We start from the raw sequence: 24157 nt of genomic DNA on the forward strand, positions 1-24157 counted from the left end.
AGGGAATTTTAAAATTAGTTATTCAGGCTGACAAAAAAGCAATACCAGTGCACTGGTAGCCTTATGCAAGCAATTTGTTTGCTCTTGAATATAAAACAAATGTAATGTCAAAACTGAGGAAGAAAAATCATCTGCTGTAAATATTCTCCTATAGCATTTTTTTTCTCAATCAGGAAGTTAAATTGAGTTCTTTTTGCTGTGTAAGGTTAGTTATTGTTTAAAGAAAGTCTCCAGAAACCTAAAGCAGTTGGAAAATGAAAAGGCATAAAGCCCACAGAGGTTAATTTCACTTGAATTTCCTTGAGATAAATCACAACTTTCACTAATTGATGCCATTGTGGAATATATTTAAAGAAAGAGAAAAGAAAATAATAAAGCCTTTGCAACAAAAAAGATGAAGATTTCACAAAAATATTTTTGTTTCATTAATGACTTCCTGAGCAAAGAAGGACAGAAATAGGATGCAGGAAAAGGCTGACATTGGTATTTGTAATGTATGCGAGTATCTGTACCTAAAGAACCCCCAAAGACTCTTTCTCTCAAAAAGCATAGTCCATTTACATGAATTCTAATATTCTCTTACCATCAGCCCATTAGGACTGGTAAATTCAACAATTTGCAATAAATTTAGGTACACTAAGCCTGCACAGGGTGTAAATACATGCACATCTTCACAGTAAATGGTAGCTCGTGGTAAAATGGTAAAGACTGGTAGAATTTACGTATCTAAATCCTTGGAGCTCTTGGAAAAGCAAGACCCCACAAGAAGGAGAACAAGGCTATGGTGGGGAACTGCCACTAGGGTTTGGGTATTGTTAGTGAATGATAGATGAAATCAGGATGTCACCCTGAGCTGTGTTTTATGTAAAGACCGATGTAAAATCAGGCATGTATCGCTGTCCAGAGCTCTGTGCAGCTGAGCTGTTTTTTTTCCTCAGCTAACAGTGTATCAGGTGTACCATAGTGTGTCTTCAGGTCTCAAGTTCTGCTAAAAAGGAAAGCTGTGCAGAATATATGATAATTAAATGAAATTATCTTTTTTTCTTTTTTGTCTTAGAGCTCATGAATATATTTTTGGTTTTAGGAATTAGAAAACAAACTATTTCTAGCTTTGCATCTTGTCCCAGAGTTAGACATTGCTTTTGCTTATTACAGAGGGAGAGAAAATGCAAGGGAACTTATCAGGCTGGTAATGATCATAGAATATCCACTCAAATATAATACAAATTTGTGTCTGTAAAAAATGCCTCTAGGTATTTATGCATATATTTTGTCAAAAGCAATTATTACATCAGTCATGCTGCAATATTATCCCTAATCTTGATCCACTGACTTACAGTGACAACTAGTTATCACTTTGGAAAAAGACCAGCTCCCATGTTTCAGTGCATTAGGACACTAATTTGCCTATGTCAAAATAGTGTGAGAATGTCAACTTGCAGTTGGCAAAGTGATGTGAGAGTTAACAAGACATTATTTTTAATCTGTGAGCTGTTCCTACCTTTCAGTAATGGACTCTAGCAATTCTGCCCTTTCAGTTTGTGACTGAGTTGTCTTATCGTGGCCAAAACAATTCAGACTTCATTTGTAGACTGTTATTATCTACCTTGCATCCTAAGTTTGCAAATAATGTTTAAAACTGAAAACTAGCTAAAGTGTGATCCATGGACTGCAAACCCACCATTTGAGTGTATACAGAGCAAGTAATGGCTTGCAATAGCAATCTTCTCTCCATCTTTTCAGTATCTCAGTGTGCCCTAGGCCTTATTCTTTTCAACTACCTCGTAGAAGTGAACAGGCTTCCTGAGACCCTCTAGTTAATAAATTAAATCTGTATGAAACCATGCTGGCAACAAAAGACATACATAGGACATATACTCTCATATGAATGAATCATCACTTAAAATTAGGAAAAATTATTTCCAGCATTAACACTGCTCATGATAACCTATTTTGGCAGCAAAAAAAAAATCACAAGATATATATTTTAAAACAGTGCACAGCTCTGTCTCATATAGATTATCTTCTCCCACCCTAGTACTTGACTGCCTTCCAGAAGCACATTAAGCAACATGACTAATGTCTGTCTCATCTTCATTCTTTTACTTGAAGGTGAAAAATTACATTATTTTTCAAAAACTACCTGCAAGTTGATGAAATATCATCTTTGCAATGAACATAAAATGTTTACATTACTGTGAAGACCATGGCAAAATTCGACCTTTGCAGAAGCACATACAGCTTCTACTGATGTAAGTGAACAAGTGCTCATTTATGCCAGGACACAGTTTCTGCAAAGCACTGCAAAGCAGACTACCTTCTTGATATGTGGGAAATTTGCACACTAAAACAGCAAGCAATCCTTTACAGCAGCATTCATTTTGCTGGATGGGAGCTGATTGAGAAATTAGCACAACATGGGAGATCTCTTTCTGTCTGGAAGTAAAAAGGTATCCAATTTTGTAGTTGCTGTTGATTTATTATTCTGATCCTGCCTGGGGTTACTGATGCAGATAGCTTTCTTAACTGTCTTTTGTGTCAAAGTGTACAAAAACTTAACACTCCAACTTTTTAATGGCATAATTTACCTTCAGCAGTAGCTCTCAAAGACTGGAGACCTGTAAGAAGACTAAAAATTAAATAACTGTGCTGCTGTTTAAAGGACATTAGTTTTCCTACAGAATTAATATGTATGGCTTCACATTCGGGACCAGCATGAAATTTAAGCTTGTAGAGTTACTGGAAATGTTTATACCACAGTATAAATAAAGATTGTGACCAGCATGGACCACATTGTGCTGGATGCTGTACAAGCGGAGAATAAATATCTACCCCTCCCGGAAAAGTTTGGTTGGCTTCCAACAAGCTGACTGTGAGACTGCTAAACAATACACCCACACAAAGAAAGAATAAGCTAATAATCTCAGACAAGTGGAGCTGTCAGCAAACTCAGTTAAGCTTTGCTGTGACTGACTTATGCAGTGGCATGATCCTTTAAAATAAAGAGTAGGATTCCCAGTATAGCTATGGATTGTGAGGAGCCAGTGTGAGTTGTTTATAGCAGCCTCCAGCATATATAGGCTATTTTCATTCAATTGCACTGGTGGGAAAGCCTGTCTCCAGCCTTAAAACAAATTTTAATTTGAGCCCCAGGTTCTCTGCCATGTTTTTGCTTTCTGGGTTGTGTGACTAGAGAATTAGATGTATTCAGCAGTGCAGTCAGTGTGCATTATTTCTAGAAGAAGAAATGCTGAATGTACAAAATAGTAATCATGGTGATTTAGATGTCAAAGACACCACTAGATCAGGGCTAGCAGTGAAAAACAGCTTTGTTTCACTTTTCTCTTAAACAGAAACCTATATGTTGTAGATATCAAATTATTACACTTGGCAAAAAAAAATTTTATTGTGAGTGTCTTTTTCCCCCTTTTTTTCCTTTTTTTTTTTTCCCTTCCTTTTCCCTACCTAAACTATTTGGCAAAAGCACATCCCTTTCCAAAAGTAATGTATTCCGTATGAAGAGCTGCAGTTTTAATGACAGTTTAGACATTGATATATTTATTAGACTATATTTTCCCTTTAATAAATGCTTTGATGTAGCAAGTACGTACTCAGTGTTCTGTGTAGACATTTCCATAATAACCCCTTTCCAGTTATCTGGGAGATCAAAGGCTGCAGCTATGCACAACTTCTGCCAGAAATAAGAGATTCTTTTCTTACTGAGTCTTTGTAGACTGGTCCACAGTGTTCGGTGGGTTCTGTTTTCCTCTGATCACAGTTGCAAATCCTCAAATTTAGTGTTGATTTTTTCTTACTTAGTCTTAATTTCTGTCCTGTCCTTAGCATTGCAGTGGTTCTACATTTTCATGTCACTGTAGCCACAGCAGGGCCCTGTGTTAAAGGAGTATTCACATGATAGCATTAGCCAAGAGTGTGAGAAGTCAGCACATCCCTGCAGTTAGCACACACAGATGTGTCTATGGGCAGTGTCCACAAATGGAGAATCTGGTATCCCAGGCTTGGTCTGTGATGGAATCTGCTTCACTGCAAATCACTTAATTGCAGCCAATACACGTTTTGCCAAGGGTATTGCCACCTCTGCCTTGCTGTCTGCGATGCCTCATTTACAAACCACAGGGCTCTTTTCCAAAGTGGTTTAAGAAGGTTGACAGCAAGCCCTGTAAAAAGATGGGATCTTCTGAAATCCAGGAGATAGTATTTCTCCTTTGGTCATCTGGGTTTAAAGAACTGTCGTGCATGTTCAGTGAATTTTTTTTGGGAAATCCTAAGTACCATATTGCAATCAAACAATCTGAACATAAGAGATGATTAAATATTTTTACTTCATCCCGTGGGCTCAGTTTCTATCTAGTAAGAATAATTTCCACAAGCCAAAATTTAGAAATTGTTTATGGTTTAGGCTTCAGCAGATAAAAGGCATGGAAGAAATTGTCTGAAATCCTTTCAAGAAAACCTTAATGCCTGCATCTCCAAAATAAACAACTAGCACAGACTGGAATTAGTAGGATGGTTGCGACATGACTGGTGAAGGGTTCTAGCACTGCTCTTCAGTAGAGTAAAAAATTATTGAAGCTACTAACATATTTTTACCATTACCTAGACATGTGACACTTTTAAGAAGGATCCTTCTCATTTCCACTCAAGTCTCTTTCAAGTTTTCTTCAAGAATATATGCAAATAAGTATTCAGATTTATTTCCAGGGTTTGCTTCTATGTTGTAAAGGCTTGATCAAAGTGGAATCTGAATTCTAAAATGATTACATTTTCAGTTAAATCATCATATTAATGATTTTACTTTTAGCTTAGAAGATTCAGTGTAATGGCTGTGGAGGGACAAGGATTGCTATGTTCAAATAGTACGCGAAGAAGTGGAACTACCCTCACTGAAGTTCTTTTTAACAGGTTTTTCTGCTCAGTGTTATAGGTTTTACATCTTTCGACCTTGATAGGGAATTCAGTTTATACTCTAGTAGTAAAGTGCTGTGGTATCAACCTATTAAGACAAATTATGAGTTAGGAATGCAATAAGGAGACCCTTCATACCTTGCTGTTATGGCCAGTAACACCTGCTTGTTTTCCCTGCAGAGTTTTTCCGAGAACTTCTGGAGAACGCGGAGCGATCCTTGAATGACATGTTTGTCCGGACGTACGGCATGCTGTACATGCAGAACTCTGAGGTGTTCCAGGACCTCTTCACGGAGCTGAAGCGCTATTACACAGGAGGCAACGTGAACCTGGAGGAAATGCTGAACGACTTCTGGGCTCGGCTGCTGGAGCGGATGTTCCAGCTTATAAACCCCCAGTACCATTTCAGTGAGGACTACCTGGAGTGTGTGAGCAAGTACACAGACCAGCTGAAGCCCTTTGGAGATGTGCCCAGGAAGCTGAAGGTTCAAGTGACTAGAGCGTTCATTGCTGCACGCACCTTTGTTCAGGGGCTGACAGTAGGCAGAGAGGTTGCGAACAGAGTATCCAAGGTAATCTGAAATCTGGAGGTTTTTTTAGCTTGAATTTGTTCTCAACCTGCCAGACAACTGAAATATGTGTGCTTTTTTTTGTTGTTTGTTTGGTTTTTTTTTTCTTTTTTTTTTTTTTGGTACAAGGAAATCTGTTTGGTTGGTTTTTATGCCTACCATCTTAAGTTCATAAATAAGGGCAACAGTTGTTTTCAGTTCCTTCTGGGGATATTAAGGCAATACTGACAGGAAAGCATTTCTCTGTGCTTAGGACACAGTGAAATACGAATATACATCAATATTATAGCATGGTAATGATTGTCATTTGTAATTCAAAACTGGCTACATATATAAAAGATGGGGATTAGATCAGAATTTAAATGTTTCAAACAAATTTATTCTGCTGTTCATTAGGAAAGCACAGCCTTCACAGCATTCATTCATCATGCAGCTAGGTGACGGGTTTTGTTAGAAATGTCTAGTCATGTTTCTGATGAGAAAATAGACAAACAGTGACACCTCTGAAGCTTGAGGCTTACCAAAGGATGGTTTGATTCACATTTATTTTAGATTTAATTATTTATCTATGCAAATATTTATGACAATTATAATCCTTGAGGGCTTTGCATAATTAAAGAAAAAACTGTGCAAAAATAACCCATCTGGGCACCACAAATGTGCCTGAATGGCTTTCTCTCATACAGTATTTCAAAATCAAGTTTATTTTTCTGAATTGGTGTTCCACCTAGATAGTTGCTCTGTGATCTCGCTATTTCACAGTCCTTGTCGTGCATTTGGACCTTGAATTCTGAACTACTCTCATGAGATCCACTCAAATACTTCTGAACAATAAGTGCCTGAGTGATTTGGATGCTTGGCCCATCCAATACTTGCCCACATTTACAAGCCTAAGCCACTCCTCTGCCTCAAGAGGACCATCTAATTTGCTTCATTTAAACCACAGTCAGAAGGTGAGATAGAGCCTATACATTGTACAGGAGACTGCAACTCAAGCACTCAGCAAGATGGGGCTTTTAAACTTCTTTTGACCTGTGTTATGTGATATTTTGCAATTGCAAGCTGAAAAGCTGTGGAGCTAGAAATGTAGTCAGGAAGGGAGAGCCTGATTTTGTGTCTAGGAGACCCCATGGGAGAAAAAGGTCATTTTGCACTTAAAATTCAGTGGATGATATATGTGATCCTTGCTTGTTAGCTAGAACCGAAGTGTCTTCCTCCAAGTGCCTTCCTGAGCTTCAGGGTTGCCTTTCTGTGATTTCTGGCACTGTCAGTTCTTGCAGTCTTTCTGAATGGTGGCAGGGTTTCGCTGTGAAACCCTGGGCTGCCTAGTCTAGCTGGGGCAGCTTTTCAGCCTCCAAATGTGTAGAATGCATACATCTACAGCCCCAGATTTTCTCTGAAGAGCGATGATGTGCCCATGGGTCAGGTTCTAAGTGAAAGCACAGAGCTCTGATGTCACTGCTGTCAGCAGGCATTAGGTCTTGCTGGATCAGACTGTAGAGAGTAAGCTATGTAATTCATGTAATAGATGCATAATTTGTGAATCCCTCACAGATTAAGGTCTGAATTGTCTGCTGAGATGTCACTTTCCCTGTGTATGTACATGACTGTACAGACTGTGCAGGTGTCTCCTCTGTCACATATCCAGGAAATGTTTTCCTCTCAGCCTCTGGGCTTTGGGTACATAAGCCCTCTGAAGAAAAGGGCTTACAACAAGATCATTAAATGATCCTATGATCCTGTAATGAGAGCTGCTAGCTCTGCAGTGATACAGTGGGTCTTTTCGTAGTGTCAGTTGAAGATGATAACAGTAGCTCAATGCTACTGTTCAGCATTCAGTGCTTCTGTTGTTTTGTTTTTTTCTTTTAACATGAATGAAACACTTGAAATCATCATTAAAAGGGTTCAGTGGGTGGTGCAAGACACAATAGTGTCTTTACAGACACATAGTGATACTCCATTAGACTACATCTAGAACACTGTGTTCAGTTTTTGGCCTTTCCTGTACAAAAAAGACATTGATAAACTGAAGCAAGTTCAATGGAGGCTGCCGTCAGGATCCGGACTGGATTACTTGTCCTTGAGCCTGTGGGAATGGGGCTTCTTCATTCTGCAGAAGAGGCTACTTCAAGGGCATGTAGCAGTTGCTCCTGGTGCCTCTAGGGAAGTCATTAAAGAAACGCAGCAAAGCTCTTCACAGTGGGGCATGGTGTGATATGATGGGCGTGAGTTGAAGCATTTCCTCTTGTCCTATCACAGAGGCCCTAATGAAAATCCCATCCCCATCTTCTTATTAATGTCCTTTAAGAGCTAGAAGGTTGCTAATAAGATCTGCCTGGAGCTTCTCTTCTCCAGGCTGAACAACCCCAAATCCCTCATGTCTTCATAGGAGAGGTGCTCCAGCCCTCTGACCATTTCTGTGGCCCTCCTCTGGACCCAGTACAACAGGTCCATGTCTTTCCTGTGATGCTGAGGATTCCAGACGTGGAATTATTAATCCCAGTGGGTGTTTTCCAAGAGCAGAGTACAGGTGACCTGTTGGTCACATTTCTTTAGGATCATTATCCTATGATCCTATTAAAAATTAATAAAATCAAAATTTTGCTTAAATGCAGAATATATCGATTGCATGACTACATTTGGTATTAAAATCTTGATGCCTGTATTCATACCCACAGCATATGCAAAACAATTTCTGCCCCTAGGGACTTTGTGTTACATGCAGCCTAGTGAGGCAGATATGAAGAGCCCCAAGTGGCACCAAATATTCAAGATTAATAATTGTTCTGTGGAAAGGCTCTGATTACTCTGAGGAAGAATAGTTTGTTGCCATATCATAACTGTGGACTTTTATGGTGGTTTATCTACTGTAGAAAATGTCAAATCCTTTTCTTTAAACATAATTTTAAAAGACTACAACCATTTTTTAGAGTTAGAACATAACTGCAGCCAAAAATGAGACAGGTAAACATCTTTTGTTGCTATTTTGAATGTCATCCAAATTTAGCACAGACTTCTTTCTCATTGTACTCTAATATTGAGAGATTCTGTGATAAGAATGCCACATCTGGATAAGTCAGTAGAAATGAATAAAGACAGAAAATGAAAGGAAGAACTGTTGCAGTTCTTCTATAAAATCCTTTGTCCATTCTCTGTTCTGGCAGGGAACAGAGGGGGATCTGCTACCTGCAACATCACAAGCTTAAAAGATTTTTTGCTTTCTATTTGTGGACCCATTATTTCACTGATCTGCCACTGACTTAGAGAAATGTTGAGCCTACACCTTAAACACCATGAGAAAGAGAGTGACTAATGAGAAAGTTGGTAACATCTCCTTTGGGCCTTTATTGTCTCATCATCTTCTGGACCATTTCTGTAGAGGGTTGGTGGGTCACACACGAAGGATTTGTTCCCTCTCTAATGTCAGGGACATATCCTTTCTAATTTTTCCTCAGAGAGGTTGTAATGTCTTAAAACATTGCAGTCAGTGTATTCCTTGCAAAGGAGCTACACTTCCTTTTTTTCAATGAGGTGAGTGTGCACTCAAGCACACTCAAAGGAGGCAACACATCGCAAACATTTTCCTCTTACAATAGGATTTTGCAGCTGAGCAATTTGCTTGTCAGTGAGATTATAATTTAGTAAGTCACACTTAGATAAATGGGGAAGGAGGGTGGTTAGGACATCTTATTTTTGTAATTTTTTTGTAATATTATATTTCAGTTGCAAGCAGACACAGTTGCTTCCATCTGCCTGAAGTTTTATTATGCTGTTTTAGTTGAACACTATTTTCATGATCTCTAAGTCTAATTACAATTTTTAATCTTCAGAGATTTTTAAATCTTTTTATTTCTCATTCTAATGCATTAAATTTCTCAGTGCCATGTTCCTATGCTGCTTAAATCTTCACTCAGTGCAGTTTTTTTCCACTGGCTTGAATGGACCAGCTTGCTAAATTATATATATATTCTAGAAAGTTGTATAGGCATATGAGCAAAAAGTAATTATTTCCTAAACTGAGAATATTAACTCGTAATTTAAATCAATTTATTAATTAATATAGAAGAATTACTAAAATATCTCAGGTTGAAAGGGCACTGTAAAGATCATTGAGTCCAACTCCCTGCTGCTTGCAGGACTAACTAGAAATAAATGATATTACTAAAAGCTTTATCCAGATGCTCCTTGAGCTCTGACAGGCTTGGTTCCATGACCTCTTTCCTGGGGAGACTGTTCCAGTTACCAGCCATCCTCTCATTGGAGAACCTTTTCCTGATGTCCAATCTGAACTTGCCCGGATGCAGGTTCAATATGTAATATTCAACATGCAACATCAGAACTGCCATTTTCAGTATGTCAAAGGTCTGTTTAGTTGATTTTACCTCAGTGGCAGTAGTTTAAAGGTCAGTATAGGAGCAGAGCTACTCAACTACTATACTTTCTTAAGCTGTAGGTAGTAGATGTTTGTGGATGTTTTGAACTACAGTTTCAGAAATAATTAGTTAAATTTTCTACTACCTTTCTTTTTTCAGTACTTTTTTAGATTCTAAAAACCTGGCTTTTCAGTTTTGATACCACTTGGTAAAAAAAAAAATAGTTCTGTCCTTCCCTGTTCCTCTGTAAAAACATAGCTTATTAACATATTATTGTTATTAAATTTACTTGTTTTCAACTATTTTCCTAGATAAAATAAATAAATAAATGAAACAAAAAAAATTAAAATTAAAAAAAAAAAAACAAGCCTTCCTGACAAACAGTGATTTCATATCTAATGTTAAGCTGGAGAAGCTGCTGAAAATATTTCTGTAGTTGTTCTTAGCTGTGATTACCAATAATGTGATAGAAAAGACATATGCATACTTTTCATGTTCATTTTTTCTTTGAGTTCTGGACGCTTTGTGAGAAAATAATGCTAAGTTATTCTCTCTGAGTCCAAACAAAGCATTCTCAGTTATGGCAATAATCCCTTTGAACTGTCACCAAGTGGTGGAGGGTGTAAGCAGAAAAACACGAGTAATTAAAATTCTTAAACAGGAGGGTCCAGGATTTCCAGGAGCATGTGATTCCTGAAATCCTTTTCCCAAATACATTAACAGCTGAATTAAAACAATTTTCACTCAATCTTTCCTTGTGAACTGGTTATGTTTTATACATGCCATGTTTGGTTCAGAACTCTTCCTTATTTAATGAAAAAAAAGTCTTCATTGGCTCTTGCACTAAACCTGCCTCACTAGGTACAGCAAGTGAGTGCAGAATACTTTTACTTACAGAGATCCAGGGATTTAGTTACTATTTGCTAGTTTTGTTTTTCTCTAAGTTTGGCCATTTTGTGTTTTGTTTTTTTGTCTGAATTTGAGCACTTTCTTCCCATTGTATGTTGGGATAAGGACAAGAAGAATTGTTCTGAGCTTGGCTTTGACTTTCACACTTGAAAATTCATGCTACCAGCAACCAAAGTAGTTTTTATACCAGGAGTAAAGTGAAGCTTGGCTCAGGGGCATCATTAAGAGCAGTTAGTGATTTTGTTAGTGGCATAAACATCAAAGATTTGTGACCCAGCCACTAAGAACTTATTTCATTAATACATTTAAATATTAATTATCATTTATTACAAAATAAAAAGAGGTTGTTACAATACTTTTCTAATTGTATGGCATAGGCTATATATCTCCTTCTTTTTAAACCAATTAAAACCATTCATCCCCTGAATATTATTAAATTATGTTAATATCAGACTTCTTATTAGGAACCTAGTGATATATGAGCAAAGTGAAATAAATTCAGTAATACAATTATAAGGTTAAACCCAAGATTAGTAGTGAAAAGCAGTCTCTAGTAATTGCCTGTGATTACTTCTACTTGCAGAATGCCAGGCCACTGCTTTTCTAATGTGCTGAATCAATATTCTTACAAACTCTGCTTTTCATGGTTTATAAATAAACATTCAACATTTTGTGAGAGGCATAAATAAAGGCCAATATTGAATGACACAGTGATTCAGAATGTAATTATTGCAGAGGGGAGGGAATATGACATGGTGATAAGTCAGGTAATTAAAAGCCAAAACAAATTGTACTTTAAGCCTGGAAAATGTGATTTGCAGGGTGTGACAGATAAAGAGCTATGTGTCCTGTGTATTTTAACTTCATTGGCTGAAGAGATTTGGCTTGTTAAAGCCACAGAAGAAAAGGAAATCTAAAAAGACTATGGTATTCAGCAAACTTTAATCCTCAGTTCAAATTGTTGGTTTAGGAGCAGCCCAGCTGAGCAAGCAGAGCTATTATGATCGCATCACTGTCTGTTGTTTTAAGGGTTTTTTCAGTAATTAATTCTTTGAATTTTCATTGAGTTAACATGTATTTACAAGAACTGGATCACACTGTGACATGAATGGGGCCACATTCTTTTTTCCTCTTCCTCTCCCTTGGTGTTCCTCAGGTGGGAGCCCAAGGCTGATCCAGCCAGGGGTGTTTCAGAGCTGTGATGTATCTGTGGCACCAAAGCAGGAGTGAATTGTATCCACACTTGTGCTCTTTCTGGGAAGTATCCTTTGAATTGACGTTCTTCAGCTGTGCTGAATACCTTTCCTTCTTTTTTGGAAAGAAAAGGCACATAAACTGATCTAGTTAATTGCACACATTGCATGGAGAAATAAAACGGATGCCTTCAAGATATCCCAGACATACTGCAGGTGCACTGATCTATTTTCCACTTTGTGTGCACTGGAATCTTCAGATGTTCCAGAAGAGCCGTTCAGGAGAAAAGGCCTAAAATGAAACAGCAGCTTCAACAAAAGGAAAAATGCAGTAGGAGGTGTACAAAAACTGTGGTCTATGTCCTACCTATGAGAATTGTCAGATATAATCCAGCCTGGCCTCTCCATTTCATAGGTCTTTAAATATCATTCAGCTACCTTGGTATTGAACTTAACAACCCAAGTTTAACTGAGTCATGCTGCTCAGTAGGGCAGTCAGTCTTGCTGAGTATCCCTCTGCGTAGATCTGCTGTTTGGGTTTATTCCAGCTGTGTGCCACATCGCATCTCAGAATCCAAAGCAGTCCTGTCTTTCTGGATTTTTTTTGTATCATTCATCATTCATAAACAGAGATCTTCTAATTGCAGTTCTTTTGCTCAGTTTGTGGCTTGGGTTTTGCTCAATGGCTACTGCATAGCAAATACCGCTTAGTTCAGCTTTGCATGAAACTTCCAACTATAAATTAAGAACTGTAATGACACTATTTTAGTTTAACAACATTATTAAACACTGACATGACTCATTAGAAAATTAATTGTTTTAATCAAGGTTTTGTGCAGGATTGCTGAAATGCACATTTTACACACAATCCTTCAAAATTTTCTATCAGATGTATTTACCACCTACAAAACATGTTGATATGGCACCTGAAGAAAATATATTAAGAAAAACGTTGGAACTTTTTTAGAGGCATTCCTGGAAAAAAGGATGTATCCTAATGCATATCATGATACATGGTCAAGTCATGATAAAAATAATGGTGAAGAAATAAAACTCATCTAGGAGCTTGCTGACACCACTATATTTAGAAATCCTGTAATTAATCTTGTAGCAGGTTTTACATTTTTGCTGTTTTAGCACAGGGAAGTGAAAGAAAATTCAGAAGAATCAAATGGAAATAAGAAGGAGATTAAAAAGTCTGTAGGTTAACCAATGCAAGGAGATCTAGATCATCTTACAACTTGCTGACTTTTTGGAATGACTCCTTTTACAGATTGTCTTAATTCTGTTTCAAAGACAGCCCATGGAAGCACTGTTTTTCAATCATGATTTGAGAAAAGCAATTAATTTTATTTCTCATGTGAGCCTGAAGCAGAAAACAAATCCTAATAAGTTATTTGGCCTTCAGGTTTCTATGGAAAACATTAGCCAAAAAACTATCTGATTTACCTAAAATGCATCAGGAGTGCTAACTGGAATTTAAATTCATATCTGCTTTAGTGTTGCAGTCAACAAAGTCATCAGCAAAATAGTGAGGAAGTCAAATTTCTTTGAGACTTTCAGATAATTAAGTCTGAAATCAACAATGTAGATCTAAGTTCAATTCTCAGTTATTCAGGCGTCAGTTACAATTTGCTTCATTGCCTTGCATCTCAAAATATATCTCAGACAAAAAAAAAAAAAAAAGATGGTGTGAGCATAGGAATACAAAATGAAGAACTTAATTGTCAGGAAAATAATTCTGGTCATCTGTGAAATTTTAAACTTATCCACATACTCCAGTGTGTGCTTTTTATGGGAGATTTTGTGATGCAAGCTTGCTGAGTTTTTTCCATAATCTTTTCTGGAAAAGATAAAACATCACTTTCATTTGTCCCACATGTTTAAGAACACCTTTACTTTGGCTTCTTCTTCTCTTTTCCTCCTTCTCCTTTTGTTTTATTTTTAAGCCCTTAAAAAGAATTGAGTTCTTGAGAAAAAGTTAAACGTACCAGACCAAACTGGGGAAAAAAAGAGCTTTGAATAAGATAGGAGGATTTAGCTGACTTCAGATGAATACCTGTCACCTTTAAGTGGCCAAGAGCAGAAATTAAGAATATAGAGTGAGGATTGTAATGCAAAACGTGCCTGTTTATCCTTCATAATTCATTGGTATCCTTTGGCCACTGGTGTAAAAGACTCTGCAGTTGTCCAACACCTCAGTGCAGTTTTAGCCTGCAAACAACTTCCCCATTCTTGAAAATGTTTTTTTCTTTTAAAACTGCCAGCGATGTTCTGATATTCTGGACTGTCCCAATACTGTGCAAGTCTGACTTCTGGTCTTTGATTTTAGAAGGTTTAGCAATTTTGTATGAATACAGCAGTGAATAAATTGCTGAATTTCTTCAGGAAGCACACACAGGCTCTCCACCTAACCATCACTTATGTGATCTTCAGTATCAATCAGCAACAGAATTGCATCTACACTTGCCTATTGTGTTCTTCATCCCACAGTCCTTTCATTCATGTTCATGTGTTGGCATTATCTGTGGATATAGAAGTGAGTGTGTATAAGGCAATTGCTGGCAAGCTGACAAAGCTGAGCAGGACTAGTGCACTCTAATTTGCAGTTCCTGAGTCAGCTCTCTGCATACTGTTATGCAGAACCATCAGCAGCTCTCTCCACAGAGAAGACACCAATCTAATTGTCCTATTTCAAAGGAGGTTTTATGCATCTAATTGGTAGAGAGAAGCCTGAGCAGCCTAAGATACCACTTGAATTTCACAAAAGTAGCCTTAAGTGTTTTAGTACCAGAAAGTGAGAAATGACAAACTGTGTTCCTCTTCCCTCCAGAAATTTGCTAACTCAGGAGTATCACCACTCTCTGTAGATGTGATGGAACACCAAGTCAGCTGTTATGAACCCTGTTTTTCAGACATGTCCCAAAACAAGTGAATGCATATGGATCTAAGTGCTCTGTCTTCTCTGTCCAGGGAATGCAATAATTGACCTATTTTGGTCTGTGGCATCCAAGCTGCATTAACTCCCACCAGCTCAAGCCTAGGAGCCATGGGAACTTGTATGGAGAAGCTGCTCAGCTCAACTGCTGTATTCTTTTAGGTCTAAGACCTTTTATGGGAATTAGGTTGGATCTGGCCACATTGCCTTTTATACCTGCCTATTTCCTAGTCAATGAAAGAACTATTAGAAGTATTTACTTGTCTGATTTCTTCAGGCTAAATCTATATTTTGTTGTTGCTGGCTTTACCTGTTTATATTAATATTAGAGTGCCATTCAATCTATTGTTTATTTGAAACAACTATTTAATTTTGTGTGCTACTGTGCAAAGAATAGCGTGAATGGGGGGCAAAAAAAATCAGTTTTCCTCCTGAGTGTTAGTTTTGAATTTGCACTGACATTTTCTTTGAATAAGTAGTGGCTACTTTAACGCTTAGCTTGAAATTCAGCAGAGAGACAGCTCACAGCACACTGCTGTCTTTGGTCCTTGAGATCTTAAGGTAAACTACAAAACAAACTGATACCACATAGGGTATAGGAAGACAGAACCAAAACATGTTCAGAAAGCACCTGGAAGCCTACCCATCATGAGTAAGGTGTAGTTTTATAGGAAAAATAAACCACTGTATATCTTTCATGTTCCACATCTGTTTGTAAGTAACAGTGTTCATCTGCTTTTCAAGGACGTTGTATAGAAACCAAAATACAAGAAAAACCACCCTCAGAAACTTTCACGCTGGTCCTCAAAACTGATTTTTTGTTTTGTGAGTCCTCTGGATGTTTCCTAGCCATAAGTGCAAGGTTAAAGAAATCTCTTAATATGACATTTTTATTGTTACATATTTTTTCTCTATCATCGATATATAAAGCTATGATAGAATATGCCAAATGGAAATTAATGCAATTCAGTTTTTCACTTAAATCAGAGTTAAAATTTTGGGTGAAGAATGTTTGCAGATTTATTTATATCCTGCAGTCTCCAAAGCTAACAGAGGAAGCTGGCTGCCAGTCTCTACCACTACGCAAATACTTTTCCTTCCATATGGTTGCAGAAATATATTTAAAAATATTAGGGGTATGAAATAATAATTTATACATTAAATTTTATTCAAAATAAGAAAAGAGGGAGAGGAGTAGGGACCCAGACAGTGAAATGTTAATACCAAAATGGCTCAGCTCTCTTACTGTTATCCTGAACCCAAAGAAAGGATCCTATGGCCATATCATGTTTTTAGTCTGATTCCCTAAAACTGCTTTTGAGAGAAATGTCTTCTACACTTAGACTAGTACTGAAGAACTATGAATACACATATATTCCTACAATGCATATTTTATATGTAAAAGTCTATTCTCTATTTAAGATTCAGTGTGTGCCTCCTGCTCTTCTTCCCACTTTTCACTCCTTTTGACTGAATCAGTAAAAAGTAACTTAGCCATTCACTTCAATGTGAACTTGATTAGGGTCTGATTGTTCAGATTTATATCAAGTCAGGTTGAAAACAAAGGTTTTAAGGCAAAGGTCTTTAGAGGGAGATTGAAGAACTTACTGATGGAAATATTGCTGAAGAAATTTGGATCGAATAAGAGACTTTCAGTTAAGAAATAGCCATTTAAAGGCATAAGAACAGCACTACATGTAAACATAGATAAAAAGTTTATAAACTATCTGTATGTAGTATAATTTGCATAAAATCATAATGAGTGGAATTTCACACACACGATATTTTAGTTTAACATACTGTAGAAGTTTAATGCATTTCTGAAGGTAATAGCCTTACCTGCCACCAGGAGCATGCCCTGAACAGGGGAGCACTGTGTTCACAGTTTCTAAGGGCAATTCCTGTGGTTGCCAGTGAACTGAATATGGGCTGACAGTGTGCCCAGTGGCCAAGAAGGCCAATGGCATCCTGGTTTGTATCAGCAATAGTGTGGCCAGCAGGACCAGGGCAGTGATTGTGCCTCTGTACTTGACAGTGCTGAGGCCACACCTCCAATTCTGTGTTCAGTTCTGAGCCCCTCACTACAAACAGACACTGAGGAGCTGGAATGTGTCCAGAGAAGGGCAATGAAGCTGGTGAAGGGTCTAGAGCACAGGTCCTGTGAGGAGCAGAGTGGGGAGCTGGGGTTCTTTAGCTGGAAAAAAGGAGGTTCAGGGGAGACCTTATCACACTCTGTAACCACCTGAAAGGAGGCTGTAGCCAGGTGTGGGTTAGTCTCTTCTTCCAAGTAAGAAGCAATGGGATGAGAGGAAATGTCCTCAAGTTGCACAAGGGAACATTTAGGCTGGATATTTGATTTTCTTAGTAATCATAACAGAAAACAATTTCTAAACTGGTCACATTAAAACATAACAAATGTAATAGGCAAAAAACTTACAGCTGTTGGTTAGTACCTTTGGAGACATGCAATGCCTGTTTATAGAATCCTTTTCAGCATCAATTTTATTGACTTACTCTTTTCCAAAGATAGGAATCTATATCCTAGGACACAACTAATTTTGTTCTGATTGCTGTCAAAAATACTTCCTGATTTTTGGCATGAGGTAAAGGGAGGATTTTTGAGCTGTCCCCTCAATTGAAATGGTGGTCAGAGAGCAATAACAGCAGGAAAAAGTGAAAATCTCACTTCCCCATCTCTTAACTGTGAATGAAGTGGGTCAGAAATAGACTCTGGCATGTATCAGCCATAAAGCAGCCAAGAACTGCCCTTATAAATATTCAGATGGAAGGGTTTGCTGCTGGTAGGATCTGAAAACAGGTGTAATTTGAACTATTTGTAAGAGCAATTTTTTTCTAAATGTAAGATTCTTCAAAACAAATATACACACTAAAAAAATGTGTGCTGATAAATTGTACAGATAAATTAGTTACTTCAATATCAGTACTTTTCTGCCTTGGTGTTTTGTCTTTTCTAAATACTTTTGCTCTATTTAACCAGATAGATTTGCCTTTCAATATTATTCACTTTGAGGAGAGTGGTTGTTTTTCACCCTGGGACCTAATTTCCTTTTCATGTTTCTTTTGCTTCTTTGTTTACTTTGGTTTTGGATTGGGTTTTTTGTTAGTTTGTTAGTTTTTTTGTTTGTTTTTATAAGAGTTGATAGATTGCTGGGTTTTCCTTTTTTACGGAACATGAAATGAACCTGGCAAAGGAGTTACTGCCTCAGTAAATCTGAACAGCCATTTTTGGGATCTGCTTGGGAATTTGAATGAGTCTCATCTCAAAGCATGTGGTTCAGCTAATGAGAGAATTGACTTCAGATTGTTCCATATATTATATTCTGGCTTAGTCAGAAAGGTGTAAACTGATTTAGTGTGAGAGAAATCTCTTTTGCCTCAGGAAGCTGTGGATATGGTAGACTGTGGAATATCAGCCACAGTTTCACAGTGTTCAAAAGGGAGCTGTAGTTGGAGGTAACACCTACGCTAGGTTGGCCTTACTGTGAGAGGGAAGAATCTGTTTGATCATGTAGTCTCATCTCCACACCTTATCAGTCATCCTGCTTTATAAGGTAGTGGACTAAAAAGCACTCAGAAAATTTTTCATTGGTCTGATAATATTGTATATATCTGATAATATAGATTGAGTCATTTATTCAAGGGACTAAAACTTGACCTTGCGCCAAAACTTACTTTCTGAGCTAATTAATTACACAAATTGAGAGACTTCTTACCTCTTTGTTTCAATAACTTGTAAAAAAAATGCATTCCTGTTTCTCTTACACAGGTTTTATACACTTTATTGTAGTTTTAGTGCATATTTTTCATCAAAAGAATAAAAAAACTCCGTGACCTTACTAAGCTAAGAATCAAAGACTTGTAGTTGAAAGCCGATCTTATTGGCTTATTTATTTTTGTAGAGATTTATTCAGAGTCACATTTCTTCAAACCTAGAGGCACTCGGGTTTGCCTAGCTAGTCTGGTTCATTAAGCCAAAGTATATTACCTTACGTAACAGAATTTCAGAAGATCCTTACTTTTGGTGAACCAAGGTACCTTATGTTTGGAGTATATTTGTCATAGGCTTCTTCAAATGAGCAATGAGAAGAGTTAAGCATCTCCAAAATGCAGTTCTCATCTCCAGACACATTGATTAACTTTACAACATCGCTGTCTTTCTTTACCACCTATAGAGAACACAATTCTTCTTTACATTCTTTATCTGTATGCATGGCATTAGATGGGGAGAAAATCCAGTCTGTTGATATTAATGTGCAATATAGTATTTTGTAGCTGTTAAATTAGAGATTATTAGGATTTTTAAATTAGAGATTGTTAGGATTTTATCTTAGGTACTTACATTAAAGCTGCTCCTTCTTAAATGACATAAATACAATTTTTAATGACATTTTATTCAGCATTTATTGGTCAGTCTTTGTGGAAATTATTCTGAAAGGAGAACAGACCAAGGTAATGATTTTCTGTAGAAATCGGCTGCTTTAAAGGCAACCGCTTTAATGCGGTTTAGTGTTTTGGAGTATTAATAGACTTGACTGAATAATAAGATAGATGGTTGAATATGTTTGAGTAAAAGTAGACCAATTTTCTTTTATGTAAGTTAGTATTTCTGAAAATGCTCAGTTTTGGAAATTGTAAATGAGTTAATCACAGTATTTATGTGAGGAACCTGCTGTTAGTTGGTCAGCAGCTGAAGAATTTTGCTTTTACATAAGAGATCTAAATACATGGCTAACTAGTCAGGCAAAAAATTATCTAATTAAAATACAGTCTGTAAATAAGTAAATTGTAAACATAATTTCCTAAATTCTGGTTGTAAATACTACTGAATAATGAGGATATCAACACAAATAGAAAATTATCAGCATTGGAAAAACCTCCTGAATCCGATAACCTGTAAAACTTGGAATGGTATTTTGTCACATATCTTGATTAGGGTTATGACATAGAGTTTGTATGTAGTTCTAGCCATGAAAATTGTTTAGTAATATATTTTCTGTTTTCATCATAATCTGTAACTCACATTCTCTCTGTTGCTCCTCCACATACTAGATGACTCACACAGTAATTAATTTGCATTTGGGGGCAGGGGGGAGGGAGATTGGGTTTTTTGGGTTTGGTTTGGTTGGTTTTTTGTGGGTTTTTTGTTTTGTTTTTGGTTTTTTTGGTTTGTTTTTTTTTTTTTTTTTTTTTTTTTTTTATTTTTTCTTTTTTTTTTTTTTGGGTTTTTTTTTTTTTTTTTTGTTTTTTTTGTTTTTTTTTTTTTTTTTTTTTTTAAGAAAGAACCTGATAACTCAAGTTTAGATGGCTTATAGACTGGAAGCTCAGTTACTCAATCAGCACCATGGACATAAATCGCGTGTAGCAATGCTGCAGATAAGTCATGAAATAGATCAAGACCAGGATATGTGTTTATGCAGTACTACTGCAGTACCTCACTTGTTGATCACATTGGATGTGCTTAGATGTTATTCATCTTTTTACTGCTGACTTTTGCTGTGTTCATGGTGAACACTGCAATTAGCACAGAGGTCTTTATAGCACTTACATTAAAAGCATAACATTAGCATGAGTGTTAAGTGTCCTGGGAATACAGTTCATGTCTGTACAACTTAAGAATTTATATTGCTGGGAAGGTTTTTAAAACCCAACTTTAAAGAGTTATGTAAAAAGTTATGTAAGTACATAACTTTGGTTGGCAGAAAAAGCCATGATCAATAGGAGTGGGAAACATGACTAAGGTGCAAATATTGTATCTACTGAAGCCTTTTTTGGATATCTAGTATCCCATAATCAGTCGCAGCATGTGCTTAGAAATTTTTCCCAAGCAAACGTGATCTGTGAATCCTGTGTCCTTTTCCAATAGCATATCAGTGCTTGAGATAGTTTTCTCCCATAAATATACGTGTGTGAGCACTTGAAGATTGTGCCTTTTGCTGGATATGCTGGACACCAGTGATCTTCATGGGTTGCTCAGGATACTTAAAGTATTTCACCCTCTGGCAGAGTGAAAGGCCTGAAACCACCATATCATCCTCTCTTCTATTGTTCCTGTTTCTCATTTTGGCTTGGGCACTTGGCACTGGCATGCCACTCTCTGAGGAAACAATGTTCTCCATGCAGATGGGATGGCCTTGGCAGCACAGCATACCCTCACCACCTCAACCCACAGTTGACTGGCAGCTGTGTCCTGGAAAACTGGCATATTACCTTGCAAGGGGCACGCTGCCATCCATAGACAATAAGGCACCTCGGCAGCAAAATGATCACAAATGAATATCAGCTGTTAACGTTCAAGGACTGATTCCAAGTCATTTGGGTTGGCTAGAAGCATGAAATCTTTATTCTCTTTATTGCTAAATGCAGAAATCTCTATTGCACACTGCCTGGTGTCTTACCCATAAATAAGTCTAAACTGAAGAGTAATTCTCCATATAGTATTTACAGCACAGATATCTGCGCTCCTTCATAAATACACAGCAATAGACACTTTTCAGGAATATTTCAAATTGAAAAATCAGAAAATATACTGAACATTTTTGGCTTTTATATCATATCTTACCCATATTCTGAGAAGCAGTCTGTGGTCAGTAGTGAATTAGACTGTTCTCAAAGTTAATAAAGAAATGTTTCATATCACTGCCTCTTCAGAATAAAAAGTAGGACAGAAATGAATGCTCTGACTCTTGCACATGAATGCAGACCATACCTTTCTTAACCAGAAAATCAGATAGTGCAATAAAATAATGCAATGAAAAGCATATATTAGGAAAACTTAGCTACCATTTAAAAATGTAATTTTGATCTGAAAAATGTGTCAGGAGACATTTTGAATTAATTTTTCTTCATAGATTATTTATCATATTTTAACAGATTTCCTAAAATAAAATAGAAGGAGCTTTGAGTTAGCAAACCTGAATGTTAAAATAAGCTCAGTTTGGCTCATATAAAGATTTACTGAGCCAGGGTCCCTACATAGTTCTGTCTTGTCTCCAGCTGAATGGGACATTTGCAGAAAAGACTAGGATGCTATACTGAACAGTTATGGAGACCTAAAAGCAAGAATAAAATTGAATTAATTCTCTTTATTTCTGTGCAGTTTGTAGGGCTAAGAAGAGTGAAAAAGACCAATTTTTTGATTCTTCTTGCCAGACACTGAATGCATATAGCTGGCTGGAATGCTAATACCGTGATGACATTTTTGCATACTGTATTCTCAGACTAGAAATGAATTCTGATTTATCGCACAACTTTTAGGGCAATTTTATTTGACCTTTTCTAAATACTACATCCATTTATCTCTGGGCAGCTGACAAAGTCTCTTTTCCCTGTGACATGGTATTTGTTAGAAAATATGAAAGTTGAGGTTGGTTTTAAATTACTGGCTTCACATAGTTTTATTATGAAAAAGGCTAATAAAGTGCCCTCCCCATCCCAATTGTTCAATATTGTCGGAACATTTTAATTGTGGGGTTTTTTTCATGGCTTCATTTTTCCCAGGTACTTTTAGCCAAGGTAGGTACATAAATAAAAAGGAATGGGGGAGTGAACCCTGCCTTCAAAGTGGCACAAATTAACTCCCATTAACAGGCCCGCCACCATGTGGAGTGAATGATGTCTCTACACATTTATCCACAAACTAAATTTATTTTTTTTAACAGGGGTAAGTAACCTTGGACCCAGGTGGGGAAAAAACGGTGTGGGGCGAATGGTATGTGTCAGTTTTCAGCACCTCTGTGTCCTTTCATGGCAAAATGTTCTCAGGACCATCATGTTGAATTTCGGCTGGGCTTTGTGTTCTAACTGCCAGGAGAGCAGTGATACACAATAAGCTGGCTGCCAGCTGGGCTGAGAAGACTCACAGCCGGGTGGGCAAGTACATGAGAACCCCGTGTGGAAGGACACATCCGAAATGCGGCTCTCATCCAGCCGCTCTGAGGATCTCTGGAGTGCAGTCTCTCCAGCTGCAGGTTTCTCACAAACACAGAACAAACAGTGTGAATTCTTTGGGTATTCCAGTAAGCAAGAAATTTACAAAGGGGGAAGAATATGCTGTCAGCACTTTGCTCACAGTGCATTGTAAGGTTATGAGAAATCGGGCTTAAAAACCATAGGACTGTAATTTTTTGAAAATAACTGAAATCTCAGTAGGTGGAGGTGTTCAAGTTTATGCCCCTCTGTTTTATGAAGTCAGCCCACATTACTAAGCTCACAAGGTGAACTCACTGTGAGAATTAGCATTCACTGTTTGCCGAGTTTTCCAGGCCTTTATTTCAGGGAGCAGAGATGGTGCTAATTGCAGGGAGTGGGGCTGTGCATCCAAGGAGATATGGGAGTGATATTGTGTGAAGGTACCTATTCCACATTCTAATGGGAAGGTTAAACATTCTCTGCTCCCATCATGATAAATCCTTGTCTGTCTGGACCACTGAGCTGCTCCTCCAAGAGAGACATCATGCCTATGAATAATTCTGGCAACATTTTAAAGCAAATTATAGCATGGCTTTATGGTATTTTCCACACTGTCCTCACACAGAAAGGATTATAGATGTCAATTATTTTGTCTTTTAAACAGAGAGATGAGATTCTCTGTACCTTTCTTGATCCACTGCATAGATGAAAATGCTGTTATGATGAGTTTGCAAGACCTCTAAGGCTGATTAATTGCACATAAAATAGTAGTATGAGAGAATCCTGTTAAGAACAAAGAAACTATAAAATGATCCAGATGCAGCTGCATCTCAGCATTACTTCATATGCTGGCTGTTAAACATCTTGCAAATGCTGTTGACTCCTCTTGAATGCAGTTCTTGTTAACTGTACACTAATCCTATTTGTATTCAGTGGCTATGTAAATTTCTTATTGTAGGTTGTTTGGTTTTTTTTATTTCCCTGGAAAATTGCACTTGTATACAAGAGATCCTGATGATGTTATTCACATAAGGAACCAATATATTGCACACCAAGAGGCATGACAATCAATGCAAAACAGTATTATGCATCTCAGGCGAATATCTGAGACAATGTTATAGCTTAAAAGAAACTGAATAATCTCTTAATAAACTTATTCTCTGAATATAACATTCAAGACATATTTTATTGTTCTATCTAATGAGCATTTTGTGGTATTTTGTATTTGCTGTTCTGCTACTATTTGTGACATGTATCACTATGTTGACTTCGTACATTAGTTCTGACCTGGCAAAAGACCTAAAAGCATACTCATCTTTA

General features: G+C 37.2%; 1 protein-coding gene across 1 annotated transcript in view; it reads left to right on the top strand.

Annotated features, from left to right (window-relative positions):
* Window positions 1-24157, top strand: part of GPC6 (glypican 6) — a 715002-nt gene that overhangs the window by 387316 nt on the left and 303529 nt on the right. The window contains 1 exon segment of the mRNA XM_041478308.1: window positions 5107-5498. Coding sequence (XP_041334242.1) covers window positions 5107-5498 — 392 coding nt within the window.

Source organism: Pyrgilauda ruficollis, unplaced genomic scaffold (genome assembly GCF_017590135.1).
Source record: "Pyrgilauda ruficollis isolate IOZ18807 unplaced genomic scaffold, ASM1759013v1 scaffold44, whole genome shotgun sequence".
In the NCBI taxonomy this organism is placed as follows: Eukaryota; Metazoa; Chordata; class Aves; order Passeriformes; family Passeridae; genus Pyrgilauda; species Pyrgilauda ruficollis.